Source organism: Convolutriloba macropyga, chromosome 6 (genome assembly GCF_964194025.1).
Source record: "Convolutriloba macropyga chromosome 6, txConMacr16.3, whole genome shotgun sequence".
Classification (NCBI taxonomy): domain Eukaryota; kingdom Metazoa; phylum Xenacoelomorpha; order Acoela; family Convolutidae; genus Convolutriloba; species Convolutriloba macropyga.
In genome coordinates, this window is record NC_134473.1 from 52,675,821 (window position 1) to 52,695,482 (window position 19,662).

Genomic DNA, 19,662 nt, shown 5'->3' on the forward strand with positions numbered 1-19,662 from the left:
AGTCTGTGTTAAGGTTTCCAGATCAATAAGTTGGGCAAACTTTATCAAAATGGACCAAAAAAGCGTATTTTGTGCCAGTTTTGATGAAAGTTTGAATTTTGAAAACTTTATCAAAAATTTTAGCCAAAAAAAACTTCAATCAAACAATTCAGCAACGCCCTTCTATCTCTTACGGTAACAACAACACTCTGCCGTTAAAAAGTTCAACTTATGTTGAAATATATTAGCGAAATTGTGCCGAATTTTAGCAAAAATTACTGAAAAGGTTAACAAAAACAGTCGAATGTTCACAAAACTTTAAACCTCGATAACTCCCTGTAAAACACGAAAATTAAAAGTCTTTTTAATTCCGTAATCTACGCTGGACGGGCTTTTTTATGATACCACTCACAATTCTCTACGACGAATATATCGGTCGGCCAAAATTGACTGAACAAAAAAAACACAGTTGAATATATAGTTCCCCTAAAGTGGGGGTCGGAACAAAAAAACGAAATCAGTATAAAGCTTTAGATCTCAAGAACTCTGTAATTAAAACGAACAATACAGATGTGAAGCTTAAAATGAGTATTAAATTCCTTCAAGATTTCTGAAGTTCACCCGAAGTTAAAAAATTGGCACAAAAGAATAGATTATAATCTAAAACATTTTCTTTAACCAAAGGCCACATCAAACTCAAATTGTTAATCCATTAATTTTTTTCATAGTCCTATTTTTGTCCTATTAAATTTTTTACAAGACTTATGAACCATGTGGGCGTATGAACATATGAAGACTCAATTAGCGATATAAGGAAAATAACACTCTCCCCCTAAAACACCTCCCCAAATCAAAACCATATGAGATTTTTCACAATTAACTTTTCGGTTTTGTATGTACTTCATAACCCTTTTTGTCTTCAAACAGCGTTCGGGACATCCAAAATATTAGAAAAATCAAACTTCAAATGAACCAAAGAGCCCACTCCAGCGCTGAGCTGCTATTTTTTCGAGGGCATGCATTGTCAGCTTAAAGCTGGGAATGTGTGAGGGACATTTGAAAAACTGCTCTCTACGCGTCGTAAAACGGTTGGCAATTTTTACTGAAAAAGACAGTCTGGCATATCGTTCATCTCATTTTCTTTGATATTGGGACAAAAAGTGAGGCTAAATCGAGAGAATCATTAATTTCCCTTCCTCAGAATGTTTGAAAAAAGAGAAAAACAAAGCGCATCCACATCGCCAAACAATATTTTTGCCAATAAGCGGATATATTTGTGTCAATAATTTTGCCTACAAGTGCTTATTTAATAAGAGTTCACTTTGTTTTGGATAGCGTGAGGATCCATTCTGGACAATTGTCACAAGCCCGTTGTGGAACAGTTACCACAGGAACTGTTAAACAACCGAGCAACCTTTTGCAGTGGCAGTTAAAGAATAAATACAAACCCCTTTGCAATTAACTGCGAAAAAGTCAAGCCCTTTAATATCATGAAGGTTTCAGAGAACAATTTCTATACAACTTTTATTGACTTTTTAAGTTTCAACAATTATCTGACACTACAAATTGCATCATGAGGCCCTCTATTTTTTAAACTGCTTTCAGATTCGGGAAGAGCAGATGTTTGTTCTTCCTACAAAATAATCAACAGTAAAAAAAACAAGAGATAAATTGATTAGACCGACTGAAGGCAGAGAAATCATTTTAAAAACGACAGAACTCAATTAATTGCTACATACTAATACGTGTAAACCTATTGCAAGTCATCTGCCTGAAATTCACGGCTCTGCAACTTATTAAACTATAATTTAAATCTCTCTACTTCATGCCTGAAACGGGAGAAACAATTCATAATTTATAATGTTTTCATGAACGAAATTAATCTATCAGTGCATAGAGACAGCTCTTTACACGTTTCAAACAAATCATTACTAGCCAAGCATTTTAATGAAACATATAGAGGTTTGCTTGGATCATATTGATCTCTATTAAGCGACTTCAAAAACAAATGAAACGTTTTAACATTCCTAAGCTGTGACCTGAAAATCTCACTAGAATGTGAAATTATTTCGTTGCTTAATTTCAGTTCACTCGTTAAGTAATTGTATATTGACTCCAAATGTAGACATCGGATTAGGAGAATTTCAGGGCAGTTCACAAGGCCGCGGTGAAACTGCTTGATGTCAAAGAGAAATTTATCTCTGAACAAATTTCGATTTAAGGTCACTTGGTCCATTTCAGAGGTGATCAATCTCGGAGCCGAAATCACAATCGACTTCAAATCTTGGGCCGGTAAGTCTGTCATTAACTGTAACACACACAATGTTTCGTCAATTGCTATCGGCTTCATCAGTAACGTTCTGGGATGTTTAACACACATTTGCTGTAATGAATCGGTAGAAAAGTTACACTTTTTAAGGTAGTTTAAAGTTTCCAGAAGAGAATCCAAAGGATGTTCTAAAACATGCGGACATTTTCCAATTATCGTACCAAATTCAGGCAAGGAAACATCACAAAATGATTGAAGCAAGTCCAGTCGAGGAATAACATCGTTTTTCATGTCAGTTCGCATTAAAATCCGAGTGAACTCTGAGTCCTTCTTCAAATCAATTCGATGAATATCAACACCAAATAAAGCTACCAGCACCTAAAAACAAAACATCAATCGCGCCATTTACAAGACAACAATCACCCCATTTTCAACGCATCAAGAATATTTAGATCTGTAGTCACTGGTTATTTGCAAAAAAATCGACAAATTTAAATACATCAGATCAATAGTCTCTGCATTTAAACTTGGTTATAATAGAGACCAGGGGAAATATTGAACATAATTCAAACCTCCTCAATAAAAAATGAGATATGATCTTCTTTTCCGAGATACGCAATAAAAAAACCTAAGGTGGGGTGGGGGGGGGGGGGGGCTGGGCGTTAACTTCTAAGAACCGCCCTTCACAAAATCAGTATAAGTATCCAAAACAGTTTATTTGAATCACGTGCTTGGAAACTATTGAGCTGAAAGGCTCTAAGAGAACTTAATGCCCTGTAGGCGCTGCCTGTTTATCACGTTTTTGAAGCCGAAAAGTCATATGGGCCAGACGAAAAGTCGGTCAAGCAAAAATTGGTCAACAAGACTAATATAATTGCTACAAAATTCGTTTGAGAGCAATTAAAAAGGATGACATCGATATTGACATTTGAATCGATATCTATTAATTATAATTGATATGCTCTGAAAGTTCAAAAGATTTGCAAATCGATGTACAATATCAGAGTACTAGGGTGCTACGATTATCTGAACAAAACTCGATCCAACTCCAGCAGAAGCTAAGGAAGTGGTAAGATTTTATCTGCTATCATCTCAATATTTTTGTATATGTTAGAATATCGATCAAACTATAGTCTTGAACTTAGTGAGAATTAGAAAGAAAGTAACTTACCAGATTGCAAAGACAAGAGCAAATTGATTTTAATCACAGAATTTATATAAATGAATCGTCAAGAAAGCGTGCTTAGAATCAATATTCGGAAAAACCTTCCCAGCATGTATTGAATGATTATGATACCACCGGAAATGTGAACGAATTCTTAGAAAAGTGTAAATGCATACCATTTATGGTATCCCCTGCTACTGATTTCTGGGAAATTTGCAGAAGCAAACCATATTGGGTAACCCTTGCGACCCCCACTGTAAATCATGGTGCTAAGATTAGATTTGTATCTTGACTTTCGCGCACTGATAATGGGTATATATAAAGCTGATTTTTGGGCCTTTTTTCATCCCCAAAATCAAATCACCATCTTGATCTAATAATTAGATCGCTCCTGTAAATCTCTAAATTCTACTGTAAAATATCATTCTTGTTATTCTCTCATTTTGAGAAATTAATTTTTTCTACTTAGTTAAAAACGCTTTTTATTCCGCTTGCAAAAACCCATAACCCAACAGGTTATGGGCCCAGTAATTTTTTAAGTCAAAACTAATTTCTGAAACAAAACTTATTTGTTGTTGACAGTCATAATCCTTTTCTGATTTGTACCTTTTCTTTTCACAACTGTTTTGACCGCTCAAATTACGATGAATCAACAGAGTGAAGCTGCTGACCTACACAGGAGATGCACAGGACTTTCCAATCTGGAGCACAAGATTTGTGGCAATAATGCAGACGAAGGGACTCTTCAAATCACTACTTGGGACAGAAGAGCAACCCAATGAGCCTGCACCATTAGCCAAAGGGACGAGCAATGATGAGAAGAAGAACCAAAAGGTGCTGAAGGACGCATATGAGAAGGAAGTTGCAGACATCAAGGAGAAACAGAACAATGTGTCTTACCATCTGGCACTGACTCTAGATGCAACAACCCTCATGCTGATGAGACATGACTGTTTGGGAGATGACGGCTTCAGAGATGGAGCAAAGGCTTGGAAGCTTCTGCAAGAGATTTCAGAGTGTGGAGACGCCGACAGTGGTGACTTTAGTGGCACAGCTTTCTCGACTGCAGCTCGAGGATGCTGAGGATTTGGATAGCTTCTTCATCAGAGGACAGGAGTTGCTCACAAGGCTACAAGAAGCAGGGAAAGCAGTCTCAGAGACCCTCTTCAACGAATTGGTCCTCAATGGTCTGTCAATGAGGTATGAAAGTTTTGTTATACAGGCAAGCTTTAACCCGGCAATGAACTTCACAGAGTTGAGGAAAAGGCTGCAGAACTTCCATGAGAGCACAGCACAGAGGCACAAGGGAAAAAGTAGTTCATAGCTTTACTTTCGAGAAAGGAAATAGCCGCATGAAACTACAGAAGGAAACTCGGGTAAAACTAACACAAGAAAGTAATTTGTTTTACTTACCCTGCAGCGTTCTAGAAATCGAGATGAATTCCAGCAGCGTGACACTTGACAGTGCAAGGAAGTGCCACAGACGATTGGGTCATTTGAATCAAGCGAATGTGATCATGAATGCACCAGAAACAGTGGGGGACCTCGATGATGTATGCAATGTGTGCGCATTGGCCAAGATCACAAAGACTCCATTACCAAGAGTGGCAGAGACCCAAGCAGAAGAGAAGCTGGAGAGCGTGTTCAGAGACGTGATGGAACCTTTCAGAGTAGAGTCACTGTCAGGGTTCAGGTTCTGCATTGTGTTTGCAGACCAGTACAAGAAGTTTGTGTTTGTGGACTTGCTTAAGGCAAAGAGTGAAGTCCTGACCAGCCTGAAGAAGTTTGTTTTCAGTGTGGGGACGCCCAAGAAGCTGAGACAAGACAATGCGAAGGAGTTTCTCTCAGAGCAGTTCAAGATGAACTGTTTAGATGCAGGCATTCTACAGGAGAAGACCATACCAGAGACGCCAAAACAGAATGGGTTAGCTGAGAGGTGCAACAGGACACTGCTGGCGATGACAAGATGCTTGCTTATTGAGTCGGCTCTTCCCAAGATGATGTGGGGAGCAGCAATTCTCCACGCAACAAGTTCCGGAACTTGGCAGTGAGACGAGAAAATGCTCAGCAGAGTTGATGCGAGGCATAAAACTTAAGCTTTCAATTAGTAAATTATCCATTTTTGGTTGCACAGTCTTCATGAGGAAGAGGGACAGAGATGTCAGCAAACTTGAACCCAAGGCACAGGAAGGAAAGTTTGTGGGTTACACTGAAGAAGACAACGGATACCTGGTGTACGTACACAACGCACGCAAGGTGGTGGCAGTTCGAGATGTGATCATCAAGGAGTCCGAAGTGGGCTCAATCCCTGTCAACACAGAGATGACCGACCTACTAGATGAGGAGTTACAGCAACTGGGGATCTGGCACCCAGATGATGGTCATCCAGACGATGGCAACAAAGAGGAGCAGGGCACATCTACTGCAATAAAGAAGGAGTGGCATGACGCAGAGAGCGTGAACACTCAGAAAGCGACACAGACGAGATGCCTCGGACGTTGAGGAAGCAGCAGTAGACGAAGAATCTACTGCAACAAGGGGGAGTCTCAGAGACTCAGAGCCACTGGAGGACAGTGATATAGAGGACTTCTCACAATCAGAGACAGTTGGTTTCTTTGAAGAGGCACTGGAGCAAGCGGACAGGGCAGAGCCCAGACGAGGGACAAGAGCAAGGAATGTTCCGCAATTTTTCGGAGAAGTCAGGACCACTCTTGCTGTGACTGAGGGTGACCATGTGGAACCCAAAACAGTCTACGAAGCCAAGCAGGGTGACGATTGGGACCAGTGGCACCGGGCAATGAAGGACGAGGTCAAGGCACTCCAAGACAATGAGACTTGGAACCTAGTGAGACCACCCACAGACAGGCACGTCATACCGGGCAAATTGGTCTACAAAGTGAATGGGACCCAGTTGTCAAGTGGACAAATACAAAGCACGCTGTGGCGAAAGGCTTCAAACAGGTGAAAGGGGTGGACTACTTTGAGACTTTTGCGCCTACCTGTAAGCCAGAGACATTCAGCATTCTACTTCAACTATCAGCGAAGCAGGGCCATGTGATGCACCAGTTTGATGCCAAGACGGCTTTTCTGCATTCACAAATAGCAGAAGTGCATCTGGAGCAGCCACAGGAGTTTGTAAAACAAGGTTCAGATGGAGAGAAGTCAGTAAGTCGATTGAATAAATCAATTTATGGTATGAAACAGGCAGCTAACAACTGGTATAAGGAACTGCCAAACTTCCTACTGAGACAGGGGTTAACCAGAAGCAGGAATGACAATTGCTTGTTCGCAAGAGCAGAGACAGAGGGTCACACCTTCATCTTGGTCTGGGTTGACGACATCATAGTAGCATCATGAAGCATGACAGTGATTCCCGATGTCAAAGGCACTCTAGGAAAAATTTCACATGGAAGACAGGGGAGATTACACTGGTTTCTGGGTCTAAGAATCAGACGAGAAGAGGGCAAAGTCACAGTCGACCAAGACCGCTACACAGAAACAATGCTTGGACGGTTTCAAATGGATCAATGCAAACCCTCAAGAACTCCAGCTGATTCGAATTTGAAACTTCAGACAGCACAGAACGGAGACGAAGAAATGGACCAGAGGATCTACAGAAGCTTGGCTGGATCACTTCTGTATCTGGCCAAACAGACGAGGCCAGACATCATTTTATGTTCCCAGTCAACATTCTGTCCAGACACATGAATGCACCCACCAATCAACACTGGATGTGCGGCAAATGACTTCTGCGTTATCTTCAAAAGGTTGAAAACTTACTTACACAAAAGAAGCTAGTTATGATTTAGTGAGGGAAAGTGATGCAGACTGGTCTGGTGCGTGAACGACAGAAAGTCAACGACGGGCTACTACATCAAGCTCAACGGACGTGGCGCAGCACTCAGCTGGGGTGTCAAGAAGCAGGCCACAGTTGCTCTTTCATCAGAAGCAGAATATCAGGGAAGTTCAAGAAGCATTGTATCTGAAACAACTTCCGGAGGATTTAAGCATCCAACAGAAACATCCAATAGCAATTGGAGAGGACAGCCAGAGTTGCATCAAATTGTGCTAAAACCCAGTCATGCACAACAGGAGACAAAATTTCACTTCATTCGGGACAAGACGAAGATGGGACATTTTCAATTAATTACGTTCATAATGACTAAATGGCAGCCGACATCTTAATGAAATCCTTACCCGTATCGAAGGTGGAAACAATAAGAACTGTTTTGATGGGAACAGACTATACGCAATCATCTCAAGTCTGAGTGGGGGTGTTAGTATATCGATCAAACTAGTCTTGAACTTAGTGAGAATTAGAAAGAAAGTTTACCTTACCAGATTACAAAGACAAGAGCAAATTGAATTTAATCACAGAATTTATATAAATGAACAGTCAAGAAATGGTGCTTAGAATCAATATTCGATTCAAATTGGTGAATCTAGATAGCTAATATTAGAGAGATTATTTGATGTAAAATTTTCCCAGCATGTATTGAATGATTATGATAACACCGGAAATGTGAACGATTTCGTAGGAAACTGTAAATGCATACCATATATGGTACCCCCTGTGACTGATTTTTGGGAAATTTGCAGACGCAAACCATATTGGGTAACCCTTGCGACCCCACTGTAAATCATGGTGCTAAGATCAGTTTTGTATCTTGACTTTCGCGCACTGTTAATGGGTATATATACAGCTGATTTTTGAGCCTTTCTTATCCACACAATCAAATCACCATCTTGATCTAAAAATCAGATCTCTCCTGTAAATCTCTAAATTCTACTGTAAAATATTCTTGTTTCTCTCATTTTGAGAAATTAATTTTTTCTACTTAGTTAAAAACGCTTTTTATTCTGCTTGCGAAAACCCATAACTCAACAGCATATTGGATATATAACAATATAAACGATATAACAATATAAACGATATAACAATATAAAGGAGCCTGAAACTCAAAATGCATTCAAATGCATTAATTTACTGCACGATGAGCTATGTTCCCTCATGAGCAATAAATTGGCGAACATAAAAAGTGGGGCGGACTGGAAACAAATCTCAATTTGAACAAAAAAATTTCCTCGACGAAAACGGCTGCAGAAAAGAAATTGACTTTCGTCAGAATGTAACGAAATTGACCTCGATAACAACCTTAAAATTCTAAATGAAAGCTCCGACTAGATACAAGTCAATGGTAAACAATCCAAGACAGAGCTCCATCATTCTGTGGAGGACTAAGACTGTACTTGGGCAAAAAGGCTATCTTAAATATTGACACCGTTACCGTTCAGGAACTAACGCTTAACAACGAAGAGATCAAGTACTATTAAGCTTTGGATTAGCTTGGAAGCACGGTAACAGCAGACGAATCCCTAGCGTACCATGAACAGAATGAGCATATCTACGAAATCATTTAACAATATTATGTCTTTCAGAAAACAACCGAGCTGCGTCAATCGTTTAACTTCTATTGGATTCTTTTAGCACATTTGCTGTATTACCCAGGTTGAGGTGCCATCCCGAAGTGACCTCTGATCAGACCGTGCCAGACGAAAGTAACCTTTGATCAGACCATCCCTTACCAAAGTGTCCTGTGACCAGACTATTGTGCGCTCGAAAGTCACTCCTGATCAGACTATTGTGCGCTCGAAACTGCCTCTGATCAGACTCAATTGCGCTCAAATTATTCTGATCAGTGAATGGTTTTCGCTATGAACGAATCTCTTAAATTTTGCTATAATATATTCGGATCTTTTCCGTTTGTGCAACCCAGTACGTTGTGCATCCCCAATTACAGAGCACGTGTCACTACACAGTAAACCATTATGTAAAAAATGACACGTGCGTCTGGGGGGTGCAAATAATATGACCAACTACGCTGAGGGGGAGGCGCAAATGGAAAAGATGCATATATTCATTTCATAAAAATTGATGTTTGCAGTTTTAAATTCATCTAAGGAAAAGCCTATTCTGAAAGTATTGCTAATAAAAGAAAATCCAGCTGTTGAGGAAAAAAAATTTGGATCTTTTCCGTTTGTGCCCCCCCAGTACGTTATGCGCCCCCCAGTTACAGAGCACGTGTCATTACATAGTAAATCATTATGTAAAGTTATTGCACGTGCGTCTGGGGGATGCAAATAATATGCACCCACTAAACTGGGGGGGGGGGGGGGCACAAACGGAAAAGATCCGAAAATTTTAGTGTAGCATTATTCATTAGTGCAAATTTCTGACTCAATGGATGAACTAAGATAACTTTCCATAAACGTCCTGGTCTACAGTTAACCAAAATTTCCTTTTAATGGGACCCGCATTTGCTATCAGCTGGACCCCTTTGGTTCTGATCAGAACCATATGACTCTAGATAGGTCTCTGATCAGAATGCTGCTTTTTTGTTGGCTCTAGGCAGAGTCAACATATCTCAGTAAAAAAAAACAAAAAAATAGAAAAAAAGTTGTCTCGAAATTGGCTCTGATCAGGCCCAATTGCGCTGGAAATCTTCTCTGATCAGACTAATGTGCGCTTGAATTCGCCTCTGCTCAGACCAACCCAGACGGAAATGACCTCTCATCAGACCATCTCCAAATCGAAGTGACCTCTGATCGTACTATTGTGCGCTCGAACCAAATCCCAGTCCCTGTAATTTTGGTCTGAAAACACACCGTGTGCATTGGACTTGGGTCTGATCAGAGGTCACTTCGGACTGGCACCTCAACCTGTGTATGCAAGGGAACTCAGCAAAAGAAAACTCATGACCCCTTGCGACTTTACTCCTCTGAAAAGCAATTCATGGAAACAAATAGCGCGACTGACGAGTGTAGATGCTAGCAATCTTTCACATACTTCCAGTGAGAAAAAGAATGCAACTCACTCGTTTCGAATAAAACAAGCGCGTCTGCATCAACAACCATGTTTTCCATCAAAGGAGGCGTCAATGAATCCCTTAAGCAACGCACGCAGGTCGCACAAATCATTATAATGACGCAAACAGTAGGAAAAGTCAGGGCAAAAACAGCTGACACAGCTTGCAACCGACAGTAAACAATGAAAACGTCTTCCAGAGGACGAAAGTCCAGATGCTGGGCGGTACTTATGCAGACAGAGAAAATGAAAACGATTAATTAAGTGAAATTTAGAGGCAATTTTTCTTTTAGTGAAGTTTTTGATAATCAAGTTAGCCATCTAGAAACGCACGCAGGTCGAACAAATCATTATAATGACGCAAACAGTAGGAAAAGTCAGGGCAAATACAGCTGACCCAGCTTGCAACCGACAGTAAACAATGAAAACTTCTTCCAGAGGACGAAAGTCCAGTTGCTGGGGGGTACTTATGCAGACAGAGAGAACGAAAACGATTAATTAAGTGAAATTTAGAGGCAAATTTTCTTTTAGTGAAGTTTTTGATAATCAAGTTAGCCATCTAGAAAACATTAAAAGCAATCATCACTTTGATTGCATTGATAAAACTTCACAAATTTTACCAAGAAAAACGCGGGGAAAAGTTTAATCAAGAAACCAATTTCATTAATCAATATAGAGTCAATTATCTTAATATCAATCAAACTGAACATAAAAACGATAACAGAAGCATAGCTGACAGATTGCCAGAAAATAGCCGCAATAGCTTCGGATATCTGCAGTCTCCAAAAGGTAGTTAAAAAAAACAGACCAAAACAGAAACTTTTTTTTAAAAAAATAATGAGATGTTATATTATGATTAAAAATCTGTTCAACGTATTGCTGCTTCTACTGGCTGCCCTTAAATACCCTTCAACTAGAGACACGAACTCATTTGACCTTATCTCTTTGAATTGAAGTAAAAGAGGTCAATTTCAGCGTGAGGATGTCATTTTTGGCAGTAATGTAAGTCATGTGTTACCAACAATTTAATCACACGAAAGAACAAAAAAACACTCTCCAATAAGAATGAAAAATGACATCACGCACACAATTCAGCTGAAATTGCATAAACGAGGGAACAAAAAGCAGGTTTGAAGTGGTGATTGTCACGTGAAATGGTCGTTAACAAAACTCCCATTGACGAAAAAACATCCATTCTATTGCCCCTTACAATTATGCAGAAACATACTATTAAACCCTAGAGGTATTTTCTCGGCCCTGAGACTGGACAAACTGGAAGTAGTAGTGAAAAAATTGCAGAAATTCGTATCATTTTTCGTGTTTATTTTTGCAGTACCAAAACATGAAGCTCATAAAATGGTCATAAAAAGTAATTCTATCTTGCAATCTTGCAAAAGAGCTTTATCAACTTTGATAAACGTCAAATCAAGACAAATCAAACCATGAAAATGACCCAAAAAAGTAAAAAAAAAAATCAGCCAATTTGGGCTCAAACTCCTAAAATTTACCTTTAATCTTGAATTACGGCCTTCCGCTAGAAGCTGCACCACGCCAAACACTTATCAACCAGCAATTAAAATTTTCACAGCAACGTCAAACTAAGACAGTCAACAAAGCCGCTGGTCCTCTGGGTGCAAATATCTTTAAACGAAAACAATAGAAAACTTATATTTCCCAGATTTAGTTACTCAAAAACGCTAAAGAAACAACAACTGTTTTTGAAAATAGTGACACCATGCTTCCTTCCAATAAGTACATAATACAACCGCCTTCTGGGAATCTATGACAAAAGCAAAAATAGGCAAAAACTGAACATAGGCAAAATCAGAAATATAAAAACCAGTGGCGCCAAATTAAGACAACGTCATAACCTCCAGCCGAGTCCGTTAAAAAAAGCATAACAAAAAACTTAAACTTACAATAATTTTTAGCAGTTCTAATGGCTGAAAAGGGTACAATAGAACTACAAATGAAAGCAAGATTAACAAATACTCTTTACCATTTCAAAAATAAATGATATCTCATTGATGAATAACGTTAGCTAAAACTTTCAGCCAATAAAATAACTAAAATGAGGAAACACAAGAAGGCCAATAATGATTTAATATTGTTTTAAAGACAGAGATAAGACCACAAGAAAAACAATTAAAAAATCAACCTTTATTTTTCGAAAAGCAGACGTCAGAAACTTGAAAACAATCGCTATGAGCTCAAGCAACCAAAATATATTCACCTTTTGCTCGTTAGCAACCGATGAAATAGGCAATTAATGAGAAAAAGATAAAACAGCAATAAGTACAACAAATACTAACAAAACTCAGTGATTTCTTTTTTGAAAATGAAATCCTTACAGAAAATAGCTAAAACTCAAACAATCAATTCAATTATTTAGGCATCCTTAGCAACCGATGAGACTTGTCATTGCGGAGACCAAGAGACCAGAAAAATTGAGCAATAAGGTGTCTCAAACCTCAAAAATTCGATGATTAATCTTGAAAAGAATGAAAGTCAAATCACAAAATAGGCTTTGATCTGAAACAATTAAATCGATTGAAAAAATTCTTATTAGCAACCTAAGAGACCTGTTCTAAACAAGATTAAAGGCTTGACAACAAAAAGTACAATTAATCCTCAAGCTAAAAATCATTAAAATATTGTGAGAACAAATTGTGTAAAGTCATGAAAACCGATCGCAGTAAACTCAATGAATAATGAAAGTCATCCATGCCTCACTAGCAACCAATGATACTGTGATTACCGATACCAGGTTATAACACAAAAGAATAAACAACAAAGCGCAAAAATCAAATGCTCAATGATATTTTATGACATCTAGTGTCAATGTAAAAAAAAGCATTAATTGCCCGTCAATGAGTTCAATCAAATTCCAATAGGCCCGAACACATATGTCCAATAATCAGAACACTTATGTATCATATGAGCATAGCACTCTTTTGCTTTCAAAACCTAAAATTTGCTCAAATAACAACTTCTCACTTCGCCTTAAAGGTACTTGGAAAAAAATCACGCTTCAAACCTTCTCGCTTTTTCGCTCCCTTTACAACTCCAGTGTGATTAAAATCACCACTCGAATTTGACTTCTCACTGAAATGAAAAACCAAAATAAGTGTGAACGCCTCTTAAAAAAAACAGCACACCAATACAATCCAAATACTTAGTATTGTAAATACTCAACAGAAGGCCAATAAAAGCCTCAACGATAGCTTTCCGGCTAAAAAAACAAAAAAAAGCAGGACGAGTTTTGATCTACAATTCAAGAATTTTTATTGACTAACTGAAAAACTAGACGTGGAATGTACTATGATGTACTATGAATGGATTGGAAAAATAATTAAAAAATCCAATAAAAAACAGTAAAGATCTAAGTGAAATTACCGCATGTAATCAAAATTTGTTCATACACCGTTCTATACTTTAAATTTACGCCGCAAAACGACTCGCTTCTCCCTCCACGTCCTGTTTCAACATGACCAAAATCATCACTTCAATTTGACTTCAAAAATCACGAAAATGTGTAAACAGCACCCCAATACAATTCGAAATCTTTGAATTGTAAAAAGATAAAGCAAAATATCTCTTCGCAATCGTTGGAAAAAGAGGCGCAGTATCAAATTTTTAACACGTACAAAAAATTGACTGTTTTTAAAAGTCACTTTATACATTTTCACAGAAAGAAAGCGAAATCAAATAAATCTAACATTAAGACAATTGTGGAACTGAAATAGCGAAACGATAACTGCCATAAAAGACCGTGCGTTCTAACTAATTGATTCAAAAAAGTTCATATTTACATAGATTCGTGAAAAGCCACGGACAGTTGCTCTATTCAATTCATTCAGGTTCGCTTTCCAACTTTCCAATAGAAATGTTCTTTTTCAAAATATTTAACGGAGAACTTTTCGGGACACATCCGATGTCTTGATTAACAAAAAACGAGGCACACAGCCAACATATGACTAACTGAGAAACAGATTGCTTCTAAAATAAGAGTTAGTACAAAAATGAACATGTAGCTAGGCAGAACAATTACATTTCTAGTGCTAGTCTCTTTAGGGATGTAGTATCTTATCGATATTTGCCATACTAATTTGTTTTCTTTCATCAGTTATGCCAAAATATTTCATCCTATCGCACACCGATTACTAGTAATAGAATCCATTGGTCGAACCAAAAAATTCAGACAAAATAGCCCCCCCCCCCGCCCCGCAAATTTCGCAACCGCTGACGGTTGACAAGCAATACAGTCAGACAAAATGCACCCAAATAACACGATGAAAGCCTAACATCCCGATAAGTAAACAGAATCTATGAGTCATTCTCCGGATCAGACATTATGTAATTGTTTTTAACTGATCATTCATTTTACCCCCAGTTCAATAACTGATCATTCATTTTCCCCCCAGTTCAATAACTGTAATTTTCCACAAAAGTAGTCGGCGTGAGTACCTGGTTGATCATAAATCACAATGCATAGCGGGATTATTATTTGAAACGGTCTAGTTTCATCGGACTATTTATCAGGGACTATAAATCAGGATTTCGATGAGGCTGTTTTGTCTGGAAATATTTTGGCACTTGCAACATCTTGGTATTGTCTTTTTTCAGGATGTTCGCGTTTAATTTTAAGCAGCATTTCTGAATAACAACCTGTAGATGAAAAGTAGAGTGAAAGTAGTGCTTCAACTTCCTCCCTTCTCTCAAACTTGGCTTCACCAGATTGAATAACTCTTTCGTAGACAATTCTCCCAAATCACCAATGTCCACTTCGCCATCTAAATCTTCAGATTGCGCCAACAGTTCCATTTCACCAAACTCATCAACCTCTTCTGTTCCATAATTGGCACTGTTTTCTTTTCCCCATTTGAACTAATTTTTCATTTACATATGTTTGGCATTTAACTAATGCCAAGCATAAAAATTAGAGAAAAGGGTTTGTTTTATGCGATCACGATATATTCGAAATTGTTAATTATCTTTTTCACTATAATACGCGACTAACACTTCCGAAGATTTCAAGTGTCAAAATTCTTTGGAAACTTTGCTATTCTACTTTGCAAGTCCAGAAACATCCGAGTATTAACCAAGTCAACCGAGCGCAGCAAAATATGTGAAGACATTGCACAACACATTAAAACTTGCCAAAATTCTTGTCTAAAAGCCGCAAGAGTAACTCCAGCCAACAAGCTAAGAAACTACTCCACAAATGGTACAGAGATCAGATTAAGGGTAAATTGGGGGAAAAACAAGCAGTTCCCTATTTGCTCAACTTCATCTACAACTTGAACCTCAGTAAAAACATCTGATTCAGGCAAAATGTCTTCTGATAAATTGTTATCATCTCCAGGTAGTTCGTTTGCACTGTTGAACCGATCATCGAAGTTAACCGCTGATTTAAAATCCCGTTCATTTACTCCATTCGTTGCTGTTCGCGTAGCACAGCGTCGACAAACATTATTACAATAATTGCCTGCATATTGAGATTTCATAATAAGGTTTCCAGCTGAAAAAGACGAATTGGAGCAAAATCTCTGAATGGTAAAGTTAATCTCTTTTTTGGCTTTCCCATTAGCGTTCATCAGGGTTGCAAGAAATCGATTCGTCCGCATTATTCATTGAGCCCTAAAAATAATCGGGAATAAGGTACAGCCGTATAATATAAAGTTTAAAAAATGCGAAACGACTTAATACTACACTTGGAAAACGCACATTCAATAAGAAACAGTTGCACCCCCCCCCCCCCCCCCTCCCCCACCCGTCACAAATCACCCAAAACAAACAGTGGGCTAAAACCACTCGACAGCATTAACTCAACGCATACACGATTGCAAGGCATAGGTTAAAATTTTGATCACCGCTTCACCCATTTACAACGCCTACAGCGATAACAAAAATTCAAGATCTTGTTGAAAGTCAACTGTCAATGAAGGTATCAACCAACCATTTTTAATGTCAAAGCTTAAAAATACTGATCTGACTGGAGTATGAAGAACTCACACCCTAATCCAGAATAGCTCTTTCTAGAAAATTTTGCAACCAACCGTTAAAACCGAAATCAAAAACTATTTTTAAAAACGGCTCGTGCAAGTCTGTTTGTGGAAATTATGTTACAATAGATGCTGCCTCCAAAAAATTCAGCTTGTTTTGAATGACAACAATCTTTTAATTTTCATTAGCAATAAGCCATCAAGGGGGCTCGCTAATGTGAGATAGCACAATGCTCCAAGCTCGCTGCCCCACAATGTGGTCTCAATGGTCTCCCAATTGACGCAGAGATAGACTGCATTTAAGGAAGCCTTCATATTTGGTTATTCAAACAATGATAGATTTAAACTTTGATAAGAAGATGCATCTAAAGGGTTCAAACCAGTGAGATCAAATTTCTTTACTCCACTAGAATGAAATCTAACAAACAAAACGCCAGACAAGGATTCAACTCTAACGCAATTTCTCAAGTAGAAAAACAATTCTATCAAGTGAACTACAAATTTTAACAAAAAAAATTATCAAGCCATCAACATCTGTCCCATTTGCAAAGTAAACTAAGTAAAAACTGGTCTCTATTTATATTCGATTAAAAATTAACATCTCAATTTAGACTTATAAGTAAAGATGTGAGAAAAATTGAACTCTGCCCTTACTTGTATAACTAAAAAGATAATGCAAAGTCAGTTCAAATTAAGTAGAGTCAACCCACGCTATCTAATCACCAGCTAAGGCACGATTGAAGTAAACTATCTTTGCCCCTGGAACTTATCAAAAAATAGTTCGAGCAAATTGGTTATCAATTCATTTGCAAACATGCAAAAACAAAAAAAAATCCTGAACGAAACCGCAATTTCAGAAAACTTTTGGTGCTTAAATTTAAAACACCAAACAGCCTCTATAGAAACCAAAAACTTAAACAACGTAGCATAAAAACAGAGTTCGTATACGACGCAGCTATGACATCTTGATGAAACAAATTATGAGCCTACTAAACAATATTGAACGGCGGAAGTTTTTCCCTATTTATTATTTGGAAAAACTTTTATCATTTATTTTTTTATAAAACAAATAGAAAAAAACACTTCTTTGTCAAATGAACACACTCAGTAATATTAACACTCATTCTTCAGAAAACCAATTGGTTTTCAGCAATAAAAAATTATTAAAAACAATTCTAAAGAACCAAAAACTAATAAAAACCAAATGAGTGAACAACCAATAGAACAACTCGAAATTCTCTATTTTTATATATGGCGTCAATTTTATATCGATGATTAGCTCTCAATTGAAAACGAAGTTCAGCTGAAGATATTCCTCATTATTGACTTTAAAATATTTTAACAGATGATGTTGAAGTGCAACACATCAAAAAGAAACAAAAAATGGAACAGAAGTAAAAACAACTACTAACTATGAACTGATCATTCACTACGATGATCATCCATTCCTCAGAAATTAAAAATACTACAAAAATTTTAAGACAGAACCCAAAAAATTATGAAATACTTAAACGAATGGTTTTCAAGTAATCAATAGCAGCAAACTTGAAAAATGAAAAAAAATGTGGGTTTATTACACCTCGATAAAACTATAACGATAACTCTCAATATTAAAAACTATTAACAATACAACAAAACGTACAAAAATTTAACGAAAACACATAGTCTCAAAGTCAAACAAAATCAGTAGTTCACCGCAGACCAATTCAGTCAACAGCATCTATGCAACCATTCAGACATTAATACGTCATGACACTGCATTTTCTTGAACTAGTAATTCATATTGTAATTTAAACTTTGATAGGTTATTAAAAATGAAAGACGTGTACAAAAAAGGAGTTCAACACCAGTGAGATCACTTCCGTAACTCACTAGAATGAATGAATTCACTAAAGCAAATTGAACGACAGATAATAAAAAGCGAATGAAAATTTGTAATATGTCAAAAAGGCAATTGCATCAAACAAACAATTTAACAAGCAACAAGATCAGAAGATCAATCACCAGAAAGGTAATGCGTGCGGTAAACAAGCGGAAGCTACCTAATACTTGTTGTAACCAAAAAGTTATCAAATCAAATAAAAGCACAAAAGAAAATTAAAAACAAAATTCCGTATCCCATTTAAATCCCATTTAAATTTTTGATGTTTAAATTTTTGAAAAACCCAATACAACCTAGTCGAAATTTCAAAAACTAGCTACTAAGAGCAAACACACACGGCTAAGCGTGAAGCTCTGGAAACCAAAACCTCTGGTCACTGACAAGAATTCACAAGTCGAAAAAATATTGAAGGGCATTAGTAAGACCCTCAAGTATACCTGATACTGTCAATATGGGTACTCAATTACAAAATAACAATGAACGAAAAAGGACAAAATTTGAACGAAAACTTTTTGTCAACGACAACAAAAGCATTGCTGTCCAGGCACTATTTCAAAGAACACAATATTTTCAGCATTAAAACTATTGCATGGCAATCGGCATTCTTCACCAGGAAGACAAGAAAAAAACAGAACTCAAATTCCAGAAGAAAAATAGTTCTTAAAATCTAGATTCTAAAATTCGAAAAACAACTCTGTACGACAAATACATCGATCGGCCAAAATTGACTGAAAAAAACCAGTTGTGCATATAGCTCCTCCGCCAAAAGTGGGATCGGAGCAATTAACGCACTTTTGGGAGGAGTGTGCAGTATTTTCTTGAGGTAACAATCTTAGCTAAAATAATTTAAAACCATCATAACTAAATCAACTTTTATCAAACTGTAAAACATACGAATTGTTAAATCTTTTTCAAAAATGGTTTTCATATATTCGTAAAAGGAACAATAAGCAGTCATGAATTAAAAATTGAAGTCACTTAAAGTTGTATTTTAATTACAACTTGCCAAATCTTACAAACTCAACCTGTTAATAATATTTCCTAGCATTTCAACACCAAAACTTTACATACCTTGTATCAATTTCTGACCAGAATGCGCAGAGAGGCAATATTGTCAAACATTCTCAACTGTTCAGCTCTGCTAACAACTAATTTAACATTCAATTCTTTTCGGAACATCTCTGTATGCTAAATATTTTTTTAAAAAAACTTGCCAAGAATTACATGAGCAACCAAAAAATAAGCACAAAACTACACGAAGGAAATGTTTAAAATGAAAAAAAAATTGTTCAATTGGTTACACATCTTCATTGAAGAAAGACACACTTGCATTATTTAGTGAGCAGCAATGTTTGTTTCCAAGATAGCTTTCTGACACTAAATGAAAAACAATACTTCCGATGTAATTAAACAAAAATGCCAATAACGTAACGACTTACGAAAATCAAATGGCAAACAAAATGTTTGCCATAAAAGCATTGATTTATTTTATTTGCT

At 37.3% G+C, this 19,662-nt stretch overlaps 2 protein-coding genes across 2 annotated transcripts in view; both read right to left on the reverse strand.

Moving 5' to 3' along the window:
- Window positions 1-19,662, reverse strand: part of LOC142341756 (acid phosphatase type 7-like) — a 324,947-nt gene that overhangs the window by 218,725 nt on the left and 86,560 nt on the right. The gene's annotated exons all lie outside the window — the stretch shown is intronic.
- LOC142341046 (transcription termination factor 3, mitochondrial-like) lies at window positions 1,813-15,922 on the reverse strand. The gene is made up of 3 exons (XM_075391883.1): window positions 15,554-15,922; window positions 14,947-15,125; window positions 1,813-2,626 (listed from the first exon to the last, which is right to left on the reverse strand). Exons 1-3 carry the CDS (start codon window positions 15,903-15,905, stop codon window positions 1,835-1,837), a joined length of 1,323 nt encoding a protein of 440 aa, XP_075247998.1. The 5' UTR covers window positions 15,906-15,922; the 3' UTR covers window positions 1,813-1,834.

What these genes read in the sequence shown, in the direction of transcription:
- LOC142341046 (XM_075391883.1), bottom strand. Translation starts at nt 15,905, where the DNA reads ATGCGGACGAATCGATTTCTTGCAACCCTGATGAACGCTAATGGGAAA. An exon ending in AGATGAAGTTGAGCAAATAG is followed by an intron (nt 15,126 to 15,553) that starts GGAACTGCTTGT and finishes ATTATGGAACAG; the next exon opens with AAGAGGTTGATGAGTTTGGT. An exon ending in ACTCTACTTTTCATCTACAG is followed by an intron (nt 2,627 to 14,946) that starts GTTGTTATTCAG and finishes TTTTGTTTTTAG; the next exon opens with GTGCTGGTAGCTTTATTTGG.